Source organism: Ptychodera flava, unplaced genomic scaffold (assembly GCF_041260155.1).
Source record: "Ptychodera flava strain L36383 unplaced genomic scaffold, AS_Pfla_20210202 Scaffold_45__1_contigs__length_1260105_pilon, whole genome shotgun sequence".
Lineage (NCBI taxonomy): Eukaryota > Metazoa > Hemichordata > Enteropneusta > Ptychoderidae > Ptychodera > Ptychodera flava.
Window position 1 is genome coordinate 209,695 of NW_027248367.1, and position 17,718 is coordinate 227,412.

The 17,718-nt window shown below is 37.3% G+C and overlaps 2 protein-coding genes across 2 annotated transcripts; both read right to left on the reverse strand.

Moving 5' to 3' along the window:
- Nucleotides 1–682: 682 nt before the first annotated feature.
- On the reverse strand, nucleotides 683–10,151 carry LOC139128200 (adenosine deaminase 2-like). The gene is made up of 8 exons (XM_070694031.1): nucleotides 9,819–10,151; nucleotides 7,832–8,051; nucleotides 6,441–6,651; nucleotides 4,886–5,013; nucleotides 4,352–4,551; nucleotides 3,625–3,782; nucleotides 3,104–3,310; nucleotides 683–2,601 (listed from the first exon to the last, which is right to left on the reverse strand). The coding sequence occupies exons 1-7, from the start codon at nucleotides 10,108–10,110 to the stop codon at nucleotides 3,149–3,151; spliced, it is 1,371 nt and encodes a 456-aa protein (XP_070550132.1). The 5' UTR covers nucleotides 10,111–10,151; the 3' UTR covers nucleotides 683–2,601; nucleotides 3,104–3,148.
- Nucleotides 10,152–12,766: 2,615 nt separating this feature from the next.
- Nucleotides 12,767–16,562, reverse strand: LOC139128159 (adenosine deaminase 2-like). Its single transcript, XM_070693997.1, has 4 exons — nucleotides 16,352–16,562; nucleotides 14,975–15,132; nucleotides 14,494–14,696; nucleotides 12,767–14,145 (listed from the first exon to the last, which is right to left on the reverse strand). The coding sequence occupies exons 1-4, from the start codon at nucleotides 16,530–16,532 to the stop codon at nucleotides 13,905–13,907; spliced, it is 783 nt and encodes a 260-aa protein (XP_070550098.1). The 5' UTR covers nucleotides 16,533–16,562; the 3' UTR covers nucleotides 12,767–13,904.
- Nucleotides 16,563–17,718: the final 1,156 nt, after the last annotated feature.

The following is a 17,718-nucleotide window of genomic DNA, read 5'->3' on the forward strand; positions in this document are numbered from 1 at the left end:
AATCTATCCAGCAATTGCACCGCTGTAACTGTATTTTGATACTATCTCTCCTATCTCTTCTAGGTTTCGATATAATCGGGATTCGTCAAATTTGTTCCATCATTCTATTTTTTTCTTTTTTCGTGAAATTAGCTAGTGTAACATTCTCGGGATGTTTTAGAATATTTGAAAATATTTCATTACTTCATTTCAGTAGGGTTTTTTTCTAGCAAATGCATTAGATAGAAATGGCGGGACAAATTTCATCAGAAAAAAATAAGACTAATCTCTGTAGGTACATAACGAAGAATACAGTTTTCTACCAAAGCCCAAAAATGTTTGCGGTAAAAACCTGACCGAACCTAGGTCATCTCAGGGAATCGAAATTTTCATATTTGAAACAATCAGCAGTTTCTGAGAGGGACGTTTTAATAAAATCGCACAAATACCGTTGAAAATACAAACGGTGAAATTTGAACGAATTTTGAACAACATCTGAATTAGGCTACTCCTAGACACTATCTTGCAAAAGAAAACATCAATTGCGATAATGGTTGTTCAGATACAAGCTTTTTGACAAAAATATGATATACACATCATAAAAATTCGTACGTGTATCATGTTTCGAACAAATCTGAAAAAGGGTTTCCTTGGGCCTCCACACTGTTTATTACAAGAGTCACAAAATTGGTTTATAAGTTTTCAAGTTTACAAGTTAGTTTATTCTAATCATGCAATCTTCAGAAATTTCTTACAATCAGAAAATATTATGAAGTGGGTGGTCATAAGGTGGTATCATTGATGAACTCAATCAAGCCATTGACATCGAGAAGAAGTGAACTGATGTATGGCGAAAAAGACGAAGTGTAAACATTGGACTTCTCGCCGCTTTGTCATGTCATACGTTCTCTTCTGTACTAATAGACCGAGGTTCGGCCTTCGGCCTCACGCTTCGATCCCGGGCATTCGATCGACTATCCAAGCAACGCTGCGCGCTCCTGTGCCGTAAGTCAGTCATGATATGACTACTTTATGTCCATAAATTGAATTGACTACGAAGAATATCAGCAATACAGTTATTCTGAACCAATTTCGTTTTGTTGGTGGTGGTGTGGGGTGACGCCAAAATTAAGGAATTGCTTTTCTAGTGCGTCAGTTTTTAAGGTTGACAACCCCTTTTTCCACATTTGTGACATATTTGATTCCTGATGTATTCACAAAAATCAAGTACACGTGTATTTCTTTTCGAATATCTTTAGAAGTCACCCTCTATCATACTGTAACTCCACGTTACATATCTAAGAGTTTTCTTCATTTTGGGATAAACTATAATTAGGTCATGTGAGGTGGCGATAAAAATATTAGAAAAATATCCAGGGTCAAAATCACCGTGACTAGCTGTAAAGTGGTAAGGTTAATTGCATTCTGGAAGACAGTTCACAAAATTCATCTAACTTTACAAAAACTACAGAAAAGACAAACAGGGTATCGATATATGCTTAAAAAGTCCAGTAGAACCATTTCTGACACGACTATATAGATTACTGATTTGATATCATTAGATAAGAAGGCAAACGTGACCTTTCAGCTTCATAATTCATTGAGTAAAACAGTCGATGTGACACATCAGCGTGGATTGACAATTTTCGCTGCGTCGCTTTAGTCCCTGTAATTTTGATATTTAGCAAACACAAGTTTGATGGGGAATTTTTTATTAAACAGCCAAGCATATTCACCGGACAATTTGGTACCGTATATGTTAAGAGAGAAAAATACATTCAAGCAGTAAAATGCTTTTCTTTTGGATAATATGAACCACTGAAAGTACAAGTAAATCTCGAAGCTGGAATTCTGCGACATTGCGATGTATTTCATAGCCTTCACAAAGATCTCGATCACGGAAATTTATCAAAAATCTGTGTCAAGCTGGGAACAAAAACAATCTCACAAAACTGCTTTTTTCGTAGTGCATGTATCGTTTTCCTGTTATTTGGTCTACCCTGTCCAATTCTTTCGATAAAACCAACAACCTAAATAAAATGGAGTCGGTGTCACGCAAATAACTGAACCACTACCAGTGTAATGATTGAGAAACTTAGGGGCAGAACGCGCTTCGGAAACAGATATTTAGACTTTCAAAATTTTACAGTTCTTTTCTGATCTACAAATTTTTCGCTCATTTTAAAGATCTTTGATCAAAAATAATTTACTGTCTTGTCTTTACAAAACTCCAAAGATTTATTTTTCGCCCGGGCCGCAGAGTTAACACAGGGATGGCCGCCATTTTGAGTTTGTCGGTTCCTGTTGTTTATTCTTGACTTGGTTAGAGTATGGCAGAAAGTTTTATGTCTCACTTAAGCATCGCGTGTTACCCTAGGCGCTAACTAGTGTCGCAAACACAGGAAAACGGACATGAGAACCACAAATATGAAACTCAGTAAAATTGACGAAGCAGCATCTCCAACAACGGGCGTACGTGTTGTTTGTGTCGATTCAGGTGGTATGTAATCTTCCCAGTTCGTTACATTGTACATCTCCAAGACTTGATCCAGAAAATCGTTCCATTTTGAAGTCCAAATATCGGTACATTTTACTTTTTGGACATCACTCAGACTACTGTATCTGAATAGACAAAGTAGATCGATCGATACATGGATCGATCGATAGATAGATAGATAGATAGATAGATAGATAGATAGATAGATAGATAGATAGATAGATAGATAGATAGATAGATAGATAGATAGATAGTAGGTAGATAGATATGTAGAAAGATGGACAATCGATTCCATAGGTCATTCGATATATAGACAGGTGAATAGATAAACAGAAAAATATATGCAATATTAATTTAACTTTAATTGAGATAAATAGTTAGATGCATGGACACAGAAATAGGCACACGGAAAATATATGTAAAATGGATACACATAATTAGGTAAATTATGAAGACACGAAATCGAGTAAATAATTAAATAAAAACATGATATAGGAAGCATTCTATTCTGTTTTCGAAGAAGCAAAATTCTTTTCGTTTATTGTTTTTTTATTTGTGTCTCTACCATTCCACTACGTCACTAATCGTGTACAGTGACGAACATATTACGTCAACACAGCAACTTACTTGATCGAATCTCTTGTCAGCTGTTTCAATAAGCGTAGATCGGCTTTATATAGCACTGGCGATACCCATGAACATCTCGTAGTAGTCATGTGATGCGGGACTCGCTCCCCAGCATGCCCTGTTGTCTGACGTCACAACCACGGGATAACCATGTGATAGTAGGTACGACCCAGGATGGTTGCGGAGGTCAGGAAAATGCATTAGCACCTTTTGATAATTTAAATATACCGTGTATGAAATATAATTCCATTAATAAACGGCATTTTTTTGTCGATGATAGACATGAATTAAGAAATGAGTTGCTGGATATAATCAAGCGACTAGAAATCTTACACAGCAGCATGTTTCCTTTTTATTAATTCGTATGATGTATGTATGTATGTATGTATGTATGTATGTATGTATGTATGTATGTATGTATGTATGTATGTATGTATGTATGTATGTATGTATGTATGTATGTATGTATGTATGTATGTATTTATGTATGTAAAGAAGTACTTGTTTACTTCAATACAAACCTGACCAGATATCGGGCTTATCTCAATGGGAATATCGCGATCTCTAATTTGCTTTAACACAACTGGATGCTTTACAGCTGCATAGGCATGTCCAATTCGTACAGCTTTCAGAAGTAGTGCGTCGAAAAGATTTTCATCCGCAAATGTTCCCTGCCAGTCTGTAGGATATAAGGGAAGTTCATACCGTGTAAGACTCTGATGTTTTTTCTCATATTTTATGTTCATTGTGTCAGTTAGAAAACACGCCTTTCTGTTAATGTTTCTCTGTCTTCATTTGGGTAATATTTTATTTCTCTCTTGTCAAATACGAAATTTTGAAAAGCGAAGATTACTTAGAACATGTCTATTAGCGCTTCCTCACAAAGTAATACCGTTTAAGACGACGGATACCGACGTCGACAACGGGTACCAACGAGGATTTGAAAATTTTTGTTCAAAACAGTTGTGTAATTTCTTTTTTACATTGAATTTTCGTTGATTTCTTAATTTCTGTATCAGTTGATAAGATTTTCATATTTAATTTTTTACGAGAATTAAAAAAATACAGGAGGTAAAGAGATGTTAATTTCGTTTATCAATTGGCGCCCCATACGACCATTTTTCGGTTGTCGTGGTGCCGACCCTCTCCCTTTATCTCTCTAAATGTTATGTTGCAACATCCTCCTATAGTTTGTTAATTCATAATAACTGGCTATGATTTATTGATAATGCTCGTACGTCCACCTACTTGATTCGCTGGCATGTAGGTAGTACGGTAAGTCGAAGCCCTCCTGCGACGGTATTTGAAGCTCTTCCCAGAAGTGAACCAGGGGATACGGTTTGTTTTCATGTCCAGCTACGTCGAAGCCGCTGACGAAATTTGAGTACTTTCTTTTGAGGTCCATGGACAGCCGTACTCTGCTTTCCATTGCCGGTTTGGTAAGAGCTCTAGATTTTAATATGAGATGTCATTGAGTTAGGTTACAATACACACTATTTAGGTAGCTTCATGTGGTTGATGATTTGCTAACAAACTGGCTATCAATAAGTGTATGTATGTATGTATGTATGTATGTATGTATGTATGTATGTATGTATGTATGTATGTATGTATGTATGTATGTATGTATGTGTGTATGTGTGTATGTATGTATGTATGTATGTATGTATGTATGTATGTATGTATGTATGTATGTATGTATTGTGCACGTATAACTAAACTAGTATGTATGTGTTTCTGTATGCAAATCACTGAATATATAATTCGACTCTGGATGCCTACCTCGGTTGACCGATGATGACTTTGAAGCCCATGGAGTCGGCATAGTCTGCCAGAAAAGCTCGGTTGGCGGCTTTCAATTTTTTAATTACGTATTCTTCATCATGTGTTGTACCATTCAGCTCGTATAGCTTTGTCAGTGTAATGAAAAGACAGAAATCATCACTTAATTAGTACTTGTACGGTAGTATAGACACTAGTGGGGAAGGTTTAGTCTGACTAATCATGAGTTTATACTCTAACGATCGGAACATACTTTTTGTGTACTAAATTGATTTTCTTTTACTCCTTTGTGGCCTAGACAGTGTGCACAAGAACACCTTTCTAGTTTGTATGAGTGTTTCTGTTCCCCAACACTCTCTCTCTCTCTCTCTCTCTCTCTCTCTCTCTCTCTCTCTCTCTCTCTCTCTCTTTCTCTCTCTCTCTCATTCATACCTATGAACAGGCAAGAAATTAGCCAGGTTATCACATTGTTTGGGTTTCACGTGGCAAAATTACTGAATACAATAAAGCATCACATACTGACAATAGTAGCAAAGGCACAGGTCGAGTAGGCATTATTTGTGATGATTTTTCCTATTATTATCATAAAAATGATTATGAATATTAATAAATTAATAATATGAATGTTACAGAATATCAGAATATAAAGAATATAAAAACTTTTTTTACAAATAACGTCGTCTACTTTGTGTGAATACCGTCTGGAAACCCATTGTTGTGATAATTATGATTATTAATAAATTACGATTATGATTAATAAAATCATATTTTACACATTGTAATCTGCTTATGTAAACAAACCTCTGGAAACCCGTGTATAGTTTCACAATCTATGCCAAAGTATACAAGTGACACCATTGCCCAGGTTCAGTCTACGGCGAGAGTAACCATTGCCCAGGTTCAGTCTACGGCGAGAGTAACCATTGCCCAGGTTCAGTCTACGGCGAGAGTAACCATTGCCCAGGTTCAGTCCGCGGCGAGAGTTACTACACAGTGTATATACATGCATTTTTGAAACTATACACGGGTTTCCAGAGGGTTGTTCACATAAGCAGATTACAATGTGTAAAATACGATTTTATTAATCATAATCATAATTTATCAATAATCATAATTATCACAACAATGGGGTTTCGAGACAGTATTTACACAAAGTAGACAACATTGTTTGTAAAAAAAGTTTAAATATTCTGTAACATTCATATTATTAATTTATTAATATTCGTAATCATTTTTATGATAATAATAGGAAAAATCATCACAAATAATGCCTACTCGACCTGTGGCAAAGGTAGAAACAATTGCTTCACCAATTATGCAAATTAACAATGCTATATGACAAGGATCAGTTTCCTCTTTTAGATCAAAACTAAATTGCTTGAAATGGTGCTTCTCAGCACATTTCGATGGTATAATCGATATCTTTTGGAGAAATTTGTTTCTCTGCTCGTCACTGTCCATTCCTTGTTGCATTGCCGTCATCTCAGACTTAAACAAGTTGCTATGCTCTGAATCACAACCAAAAGAACATATGCACATGCACTGTTTAACTTACAGGTGTCAAATCGGACCGGACTTCGACAAATTGAACCCCGTCTTCGTGAAACTGTCGTAAACCTTCGTAGTAGCGATCTGCCTCGACATCGGCAAAATTCACAAGTCCGCGACTGCTCGCAAAGTAAATCCTAAAATGGGTCCAAATGTTGTTCTGATCTGTATACGTTGTGTGTGGGTCATCCACTAATAAGGTCATTTTCCTGTACAATCTAACTGAGAAAGATGACATAGACTTGACAAGGTGTTGTGTTGAGTGAGGAATTCAAAGTTCTTGATTTTTAACGACTTTACAGCACCATAAACAGATTGTTTTCACAATATTCTTTGCATTTTAAAAATGCAATTCTTCGCTCTTCTAACAAATTGTTGTGTAAAGCTTTTCGACTCGGCCTGTGCGTACAAATTGTCCAATATCTGATGACAAATGGATTTAAGTCCGGACAAGAAGAGTTAGTCTGTCAACAATGATATCATGGTTTATTGTACACGATTCCGTATGCAAGTAACACTATGAATTTGTTTTTTCAATACAATTTCCTGATAAGAGTTAGGTAATAGCTATTGCTTTTTCCCTTTAAGTACTTTATGCGGACTCTCAATTTCTACAATATTCTTTTGGGCTACGACTTGTGAGGGCTAATTCTGAAGTTTATGGAATAATAATATATATTATTGCCTGAATACATGGGATTTTGTGCCTGAGCAGGTTACAATTTGCCCGACGCCAGGAGGGCAAATTATCTCCTGCGGCATTATATCAGTATTGTCTCCCCCGGTATTATACCAGTATTGACGGTACAAACACATTGATCTGATTGGTTAGTGAGGCTCCGTGGGGCAGTGTTTAGGGTACCGGACTCACTGTCAGAGGATGGTGAGTTCGAGACCCGGTAGGTCTAGAGTAACAGACTCGCTGTCAGAGGATAGTGAGTTCGAGACTCAAGCATCGTGTTGTGCCCCTGAGCAAGGCACTTTACTCCCCGATGCTTCATAAGGCAGTGGGTAATGGGTTCCTCATCCTGAAATTGGGTTCGCCTGTTCGATGAGTAATAAATAAATAAATACATGAATAAATAAATAAATAAATAAATAAAATAAATAAATAAATAGATTGGTTGAGACGTGAATATAACTGTGGTACATTCGCAATATAGCGCTGTTGGCACATGAAAGCGTTTTTTGATGTTCAACACCAGAATTACAATATACTGTTACGATATAATAGCAATAAACCACAACCAGCGACGGTATACCACTCGATTTTGACCAGTTCACTTCATATATGCACTCGCTATGGATCGGGCATAATGTCATGAACTGGCCAAATCTCGTAGCATACCGTTGCTGGGTGTGCTTTATTTCTTAAACATAAAATTACATAGACCTTACTCTTCATCAAACAAAGTTGCATTTGCAGCGGCTGCTCGTTCAGAAGCCACTAAATTCCAAGAACATTGCTCGTCGTCTGGTGGTGCTTCTTCGCTGAAACGGAACAACAGCATCCCGCCATTTTTGGTGTAACACATATAGCAGTGAGGGCGGTATGTCACGTTCTTTACAAGCCAGTCTATATCAGTGATTGAGTCGGCGTGCAGATGTAAACTAGCTCCTAGAGGTGAAAAGATTAAAAGGAAAATAGGAAAAAGCGACAAAAACGGAACAAATAAAACCATGACAACTATAAACATACAATACTATAAATATACGTGAAGATACATTTGTATAATTTGGAATGATGGGTTCTGGCGAAAGGAAAGGGGTATATCGAAGCCGCGCTCAAAGTTCGTAGGGGGGACCAGTGTGACGGATATAAACAATGTTGGTAGATACGGTGGCGATAGGTGGAAGTTAAACCATGTTTTCCATAATGTTCATCGTAAAACTTAAGTGTTGCAGCTATGTTGACGTGATGCATCTCAACTATGCATGGTATTCATTGTTTGTAAACATGAAAGTTGCACATGCTCAGTTCCGACGACATCCTCCTTTAACTTCGGAGCCAAGCATCAAGGTTTGGTGTACTTTGTCCTACGATTGAAATTTCACAGGATTTTTGGCCTGTTAAATTAGCAACTTTGTATCAACTCTAGCCAATAATCGAAAAAAATTGCAACCCGAATTAGTATGTCCCGTTCCGTTCATATTCTCCCATTGCAAAAGATGCCCCTTGTTGTCAAAAAGATCTCCATAACTTTCTTATATTGTTTGATTTTGTCCTTTGAAAAACCCTAGAAATATCAGGTAACCTATGTCGAAATTTCAAGAATAAACTGTTCCTCCCGCTGAAAATTAAAAATAATCCTGAACAGCCATTTCACCGCCCTCTAACGAGAGATAAAATACACTTCTGCTAAAACTTTGACTGCTAACACTCTTTATCCGGCGTCTGTGTTCTTTGTTCACTGCGACTCTTGAAATGCCTAATTGCGACAGCCAAAGTCAATAAATCTTGCTCGTGCCAGTGGCCTACCTTACAGTATGACAATATCATACAAACGAAATCTCAAGCGAAACAGTATATCGGAATTAGTTTTTAGTCAGTGAATATTTCAGTTTAAATCAGATAATCGCGCCAAAATGTAACCCCTCCCCCCCGGTATGTGCAAGCAACAAGGTCTATTGATCGATTCCTGAAATATACTACGAGCGCGTGGTCAGTTGACCGCTATCAGTGACCCATATATGTTTGTTGACTGCGCATGCCATGACGGGCACATTATATATTAGGGCGTTTATCTGATTGATATAAAATATATCTAGATTGGGTGGTTATTTTCCTTCTTGATAATGTTCATTGAATGAAATTAGCTTCCGATATAATGTTTTGCACGAGGTTTCTTATGTGCCACGCTGTCATGCTGTGAACAGCGCCTATACTACACGCCACAGCAGTAGAGTGTACACAGCCGGCCGCCAGTAAATGCCCGCTGTTTAATAAGGGGCGACTTCGAGCACATGAGAAACAATGTCACAAATTCGAAAAATAATTTAATGTGAATGCAACATATATTGGGTGATATTATAGCCAAAGTTCGACCATTTAATTATGTCATTTTGTATATTGTGCACCAGATTGACATCCAGACAAACGTTGCATGGAAGTTCGCTTGAAAATCTTTAAACAACAAACGTAAATAGGTCAGTATTCTTGACATGACCCTGAAATGACCTAAAAATGGCGAAAAATGACAGCTAATTGTAAAAGCTGTGGCCATGAAGTGATAGAAAGAGCTAGACTGGTCGTAATCTTCGTTTAAAAGATATGAAATGTCATGACGTTAGACAATGTCTTTGAATCGTGTACGATTGTTGACCTCAAAATGTCACGGATTCAATGGACAGTTATTTCGTAGATCACAACTGTAGCATAACTCACCTTTTGGCATCAGTTTAATGATTTTGAATACCTCACTTTGTTCGATTAGTGGCTTTGCCTGAAAGAAATGCATGTTGGGCGGATAGACGCTGGTGTTGACTCCCTTCTCGATTTCCTTACCCTTGAAACTCATCAAGACATCGTTCACCGCCCATTCTTTACCCTCCAGTTGTATCTGGCTTCCAGTGGCGAACGACGCGTCCTCAGCCAACAGTTCTTCTCTTTGAGACAAATACGAACACTGGGCAATTACTGGTAAGATGAGAACCAGTGCGTTCACGAAACGGCCCATGGCTCACCAAAGCGATCTGATCTCAGCGAACCAACTTTTTGCGTTCACAAAGGAAATCAGACCAGCGCAGTGTCGTGCATTCTCACGCAGCCCAATCGAGAAACCAACGTCATGATAAGTAGCCTGGTTGCCACAGCGACATGGTTGGGCGGTTGGGCTTTTAGTCATGACTTTTGGCCGTTTCTTTAGGGTCTAAGTGGATAGAAAAATACAAAGGGTAGTGGAGATCATAAATTAGATAATTCTACAGTGAACTCTTCCAACGGCACTTTGTTTATTTTATCATTGAACTGGTCAACTACTGGTGTTTAAAGTATGTTTACAATTATTCGAAATTCTATTTGAAAGTATGCTAGATACTTGTTTGCCTCAACACTTGTTATGTATTGGTTTTGCTGTAATTTTAAAAGCGTCATATCCGCTTTTGACATGAAACAAAGTCGGTTCGCGAAGCATATAATCTCAGCCAAACTATTAATTAAAACATCGAATATCTTTCTAATATCTTTCGCTACCCTTGGCCGCGTCGATTTTGCTGAGAGTGATACGCAGCGCATGCAGCGGGTGCGATGTACTTTTCCTTACAAATTTTATTGAACGCATAGTTTTCTGTCAATTGAATGCATATTTTGCCATCTTAATTTGTTTGCAAAATGTCAATTAGGATGATCGAACGGGCTATAGTATAAGACACCGCTCTTCTGAGAGCCCAGAACAACATCCTTTGTGCCCTTGATAGACGCAAGGATTGATTTTACTCGATATATCTGCTGCCTTCCACACGATTGATCACGATATTTCATTACACAGTTTGTGTAACATTAACAGACTTGGTATCACGGGCACGGTGATGGATTGGTTTAAATTGATATCGTATATATGCGGGGGCGAACGCAGTCTGTGTGTGTTGTGTCAGTCGTGTTTGAGGCACAATGTCGCGATTGTGGTGTACCTTAATTTGAGGTCCTGTTCTCTTACCTATTTTACTCAATCTTAACCCTTTAAGGATATAATTTACAAGCAAGTCAGATTACATGATGTATGCCGACGACACGCAATCGTATATCACTTGTAAGACAGATCGAGTTCCGAAAACTTCAATTGAGTTTTGCGTTGAAATCAAGGGATGGATGTTTGACAATATGCTCGCTCTAAATGATTATAAAACCGAAGTCATTCATTTTCCTTCTAAATTTACAGGAGTAGGCCCGGTTCCTCGTTGTGATATTAGAATAGGTGATGTCATTGTTCACCAATCTGACACTGATCGTTATCTTAGTGTCACGATGGATTCTAGTGGCAATATGTCTGTATATGTGTCGTCAATGTTTGTAAATCGGCCTCTTATGCTCTTTGGATGATTGGCAAAATCCCTAGTATACTTGATCAGCCTTCAACTAGGGAACTCACATGTGTATTTATATATTGCAACAGTTTACTTTTTGGCCTCCCTTCGTTTGAAATACGCAAATTGCAAGTAATTGATCACACGTAATTCACATTCTTTGTGACCTCCATTGGTTCCCTATTCAATAACGTATTCGATTTAAAATTCTTTGTATTATTTTCAATGTTTTCTGTAGTCATGTACCATCTTATGTTAGTGAATTCTTGATTACAAGTTGCATCAGCCACTTCTTGCGTGCAAAGTCTGCTGGGGAAATGAAGTTACACCCCATTGGTCGCACAGCTTATTATAGGAATGGAACTTTATCAATTTGTCAGTCCCGTTTGTGGAATTCTTTACCGTCACACCTTTATACACTTCACTCACTTGATAATTTTAAGGTCGGGTGAAAAACTTACTTTTTAAAGTCACTTTATACATGAGTTGTCTATGCTTATCCATTTAACCATTTCATGATTTTTACAAGTTACATGTTTATCGAACGGGTTTTTTTTGTTGTCGTGTTTCACTTTAATTTTACTAGAGGTTAATGCCTGCCATCTCTAATTTTACGTTCACAATATATTTCAATTAATAATTTTGATGAAGAAGAATATCAACAACACAGTTTTTAACCAATTTCGTTTTGGTGGTTGTGGTGGTGTTGGACGCGTCGCCAAAAATAATGACTTGCGTTTCTAGTGTGTCAGTTTTTATGATCGACGACCTTACTCCACAGTGGTGACATATTTTCATATTGTGAGGAGCTCAGCGTTGCATATCTAAGAATTATCTTCATTTTTGGATAAACGATCATTAGGTCATCGGAGGTCGCGATCCATTTTATTAGAAAAATACCCAGAGTGAAAATCACTTACTGGAAAGCGATAAATTTTAATGCATTCTGGAAGGCAGTTCACAAACTCTGTCTACCTTTACAAAAACTAAACAAAGACAAACAGGGTATCAATAGGTGCTTTGAAGTCCAATACAGACCATTTCTTTACACAACTATAGAGTACTGATTTGAGATCACAAGATCTTCAGATAAATCAAACATGACCTTTCAGCTTCATCATTCATTGAGTAAAACAGTCGATGTGACATATCAGCGTTTTTTGACAACTTTCGCAGCGTTTACATCACACCATAGCCTGTAATTTTAATATTTAGCAAACAAGTGAAGTTTTTATTAAACAGAGAAGCATATTCATTGGATAATTTGATAACAAAAAAAAAAAGAAAAATTCACTCAAGTATAAATGCTTTTCTTTTGGATATTATGAACCACTGAAAGTACAAGTAAATCTCAAATCTGAAGTTTGACAAATGCCGTGAAATGACGATGTCTTTCATAGTCTTGACATATATCTCGATGAAGAAAATTTATCAAACGTCAGTGTCAATATGGGAACAAAAACAGTTTCACGAAACTGCTTTTTTCGTAGTGCATTTATCATTTTCCTGTTAATTGGTCTACCCTGTCGAATTCTTTCGATAACAACAACCTATATAAAATGGAGTCGGTGTCACACATATAGCTGAACCACTAGCAGTGTAATGATTGAGAAAAAATAGACTGAGAGTAGAGTGCGCCTTGGGAACAGATATTCGGACTTGAAAATTTTTACAATTCTTTTCTGATCTTTGTGACTCATTTGAAAGCTCTTGGAGCAAAAATAGAATTACACTCTTAATTTTTCAAAAATCCAATATTTCATTTTTTCCACGTAGAGTTAATGGCGGCCATTTTGAATGAACTTTTGATTGTGGACCCTGACTTTTATTCTTCATTTGGTAAGAGTATTGCTGAAAGTTTCATGAGAGAAAAGTTCAAGTCTTTCACTGTCGAGGCGCGTCCTGCTAGCTGTAACTCTTGAAATTTGTTGACCTCAAAATATCTTCCTATTCTCCCCTGGTTTCTCTGAATTCTACCCTATGAAAGGAAATTGGCTTTTATTACATTCGAAAACCTTTCCTTGTGAAACATTTGACAAGTAAATTCAAATTTTAACGGTCATTTTGATTTCCTGCCATTTTCAAACATCGGTAATAATATAAAGGAAACACAACATACAATGTCATAGTTGAAAACATTCACCCTTATGCATTACAACTTGGATTACTCTGTGTAGTTTATGTGAAGATTTCAGTGCAGATATGCATAGTATCAAGGGTTTTAGCTTTTCGGCATGAGGCTGCGATGTAATGTTTTGGCAAACATTTAATCGCAGTGTAATCTTTAACTTGTTCAAAATTGCAAATACAGTCACAACGGGTAGCTAATAATAAGTGTATAAGCTTACACACACCTAAATTAGTACATTCTCACAGACTTCTTTTAGCTTGAAAGTAAAATCATAAAAATAATGCTAAAAGATACAGCTAGTGGGGCTTTAAGTATTGACTAGTCGTGTCGCAAGCACAGGAAAACGGACATGAGAATCACAAATGTGAAACTCAGTGAAATTGACGAAGCAGTATCTCGAACAACTGGCGTACGTGTTGTTTGTGTTGATTCAGCTGGTATGTAATCTTCCCAGTTGGTTACATTGTACATCTCCAAGACTTGATCCAGAAAATCGTTCCATTTTGAAGTCCAAATATCGGTACATTTTACTTTTTGGACATCACTCAGACTACTGTATCTGTACAGAGGAAGAAGATCGATCGATCATCGATCAATCGATTGATAGATAGATAGATAGATAGATAGATAGATAGATAGATAGATAGATAGATAGATAGATAGATAGATAGAAAGAAAATGCATGTAAATGGATACATATAAATAGATATGGAGGCACGAAGTCGAGTAATAAATAAATAAATAAACATGAAATAGGAATTATTCTATTTTGTTTTGTTTTCGAAGTAGCAAAATTCTGTCCGTTTATCTTTATTATGTCTCTACCATTCCACCTATCAACCAAGCGTCTGTGTCTGCCACTAATCGTGTACACCGATGAGCACGTTACGTCAACACAGCAACTTACTTGATCGAATCCCTTGTCAGCTGTTTCAATAAGCGTAGATCGGCTTTAGCACTGGCGATACCCATGAACATCTCGTAGTAGTCATGTGATGCGGGACTCGCTCCCCAGCATGCCCTGTTGTCTGATGTCACAACCACGGGATAGCCATGTGATAGTAGGTACGACCCAGGATGGTTACGGAGGTCAGCAAAATGCATCAGCACCTTTGAAATAAATTTAATAAACAGCATTGTTTTTCCGATGATTGACATGGACTAAGAAATGAGTCGCTAGATATAATCAAGCGGCAAGAAATCTTACACAGCTGCATGTTTCTTGTTATTTCGTATGTGTGTATGTATGTATGTATGTATGTATGTATGTATGTATGTATGTATGTATGTATGTATGTATGTATGTATGTATGTATGTATGTATGTATGTATGTATGTATGTATGTATGTATGTATGTAAAGAAATACCTGTTTACATAAATACAAACCTGACCAGATATCGGGCTTATCTCAATGGGAATATCGCGATCTCTAATTTGCTTTAAAACAACTGGGTGCTTTACAGCTGCATAGGCATGTCCAATTCGTACGGCGTTCAGAAGAAGTGCGTCGAAAAGATTTTCATCCGCAAATGTGCCCTGCCAGTCTGTAGGGCATAATGGACGTAAAAAGTAGTTAGATAGAGATTCTGATGTTTTCTCATATTTTATGTTAATTGTGTCAGTTAGAAAACACGCCTTTCTGTTAATGTTTCTCTGTCTTCATTTGGGTTATCATATTTCTCTCTTGACAAAATGAGAAGATTACTTAGGACATGTCTATTAGCGCTTCCTCACAAAGTAATACCGTTTAAGACGACAGATACAGACGAGGGGTACCATCGGGGCTTTCAAAAATGTTTATTCAAAACTGTTGTGTAATTTTCCTTTTTTTCATTGACTTTACGTTGTTTTAATTTGTTAATCCGTTGATTAGATTTTTATATGCAATTTTTTACGAAAATTAGAAAAAATTCTTACAAGAGGTAGAAAGATGCTATTTTCGTTTATCAATTGGCGCCCCATACGACCGTTTATCGTTGTCTTGGTGACGAGTATTTTTGCGAAATCAAAAAGCACATCATCGATCCATCTCTGGTAAACGACACATTTAATTTACTTCATGTTTGAATTTGTTCCCTTTAAGGTAAAATGCGCCTCGCGGACAGATATTCGGACTCTCAAATTTTTTACAATAGCTTTCTGATATAGCACTTGTGGGGGCGCATTTAGAAGCCGATAAAATGTGGAGTACATAAATTTTCGGTCAATTCTGATGATTTTTGCCGTAATTGTATGCAACAACTTTGACCAAAAACCAATGATTGTAAAATTAGATCCCCCGAAAAAAACTATTTTGTTAAAATCATCCCCCTCCAGTTTCCATTGAATCCCCCATCCGCATTATTCGACTACAGTCTCCCACTAACTAGCGAGCATCAAGCTGCTCCGACAAAAGACCTTGGCAAGCGAAAAAAAGACCGTAAAAAACGCATACCGCATAATACTCACAAAAACGGCACACAGAAGTCATATGGCAGCTATACGAACAACATAAACACTGTTTCCTAGGTAAGTCGATTATTGATGAAAGTTTGTCATAATGCATACTATGAAATTTCAGGAAAGCTGCAGCAATGTCGACGATATGCAGGTAGATATCGTGCATAAAAATACATCGTTTGAAAACAAAGAAGTCGCACATGCGCAGTTCCGACGACCCTCTCACTTTAGCTCTCAAAAATTTACGTTTAAGATTCTATATTAAATTGAATACTCTCTTTGGAGCAAACAATATTTTCGTATATTCACAATACGTCCACTCACTTGTTTCGCTGGCATGTAGGTAGTATGGTAAATCGACGCCCTCCTGCGACGGTATCTGAAGCTCTTCCCAGAAGTAAACTAGCGGATTCGGTTTGTTTTCATGTCCATCTATGTCAAAGCCGCTGACGAAATCTGGGTACTTCCTTCTGAGGTTAATGGAGAGCCGTACCTTGCTTTCCATTTCCGGTTTGGTAAAAGCTCTAGATTTTGATATCAGATATCATCGAGTTAGGCTAAGATACATACTATTTAGGTACCTTTCGGCGACTGATGTGCCAAAAAACTATCAATTAAATTCGAAATGACTGTATTTGTCAAGAGGGATGCCTTCTTTATGCCTATATGTAGGTATGTACATGCATAATAATATATGCATTGTATGAATGTATGTATGTATGTATGTATGTATGTGTGTATGTGTGTATGTGTGTATGTATGTATGTATGTATGTATGTATATGTATGTATGTGTGTGTGTGTGTGTGCGCGCGCGCGCGCCAGCGTGCGTGCGTGCGTGCATGCATGCATGTATGGGTATATACTGTCCGTCTTAACTTGGTTTTGGCAGAAGAACACGAATCGTTGTGGACATTAATAACAAACGTTATGATAGCTTCATCAAACCTTACAACTAGCGTAACTTTAAGTCAGATTCCATTGTTGACCATGGAGAATGACCAAAACAATGGTCAGATTGAAGCAATGGCGAGAAAAGACTTGGTCGAGTACATGACTTCGTGTTTCTTTATACGATTTATAGGAGTGCCCAGAGCGATTGGCTGGAGAAATTTGGTGGAACCCTTCTGGCAATTTAACATTTTCTTCGAGTGTGATGTACTGCACCCATACCCATCGTGATGATGACTTCATTTACTATTGCACGTATCACCATCCTGAAATTAATATCTACCCGAATGACAATATTTGTAGACTTGAACCATGACGATCGACTCCTTAGAATCAAAATTGAGTGCTGATGAATAAACTCTCGTTTCAAATAAAAACTTTTTCACTGTTGTGACAATTTCAGCGACAGAGATCAATATTACAAAGGCTGTCGGTTATTTCTGTTATTTTGTGAACTCCTGTCTAAAAAAAAATAAAATTGTCCTTTGTTCATACCAAAAACAGGAGATAACTTTTCGAGTATTGTTATTTGTGAACTTGGGTAAGAAAACCAATCAGTTAACAGAATGTACAATGTAGTAGGTGCTTAACGTAGCCGATTAAAATTTTGAAGACAAGAAGTATGCTGTCATAAGTGCTGCAAATCCCCCCCCCCCTCTCTCTCTCTCTCTCTCTCTCTCTCTCTCTCTCTCTCTCTCTTAAATGCAATATGGACCAGTGACTTAAAATTAAAGAAAGCGA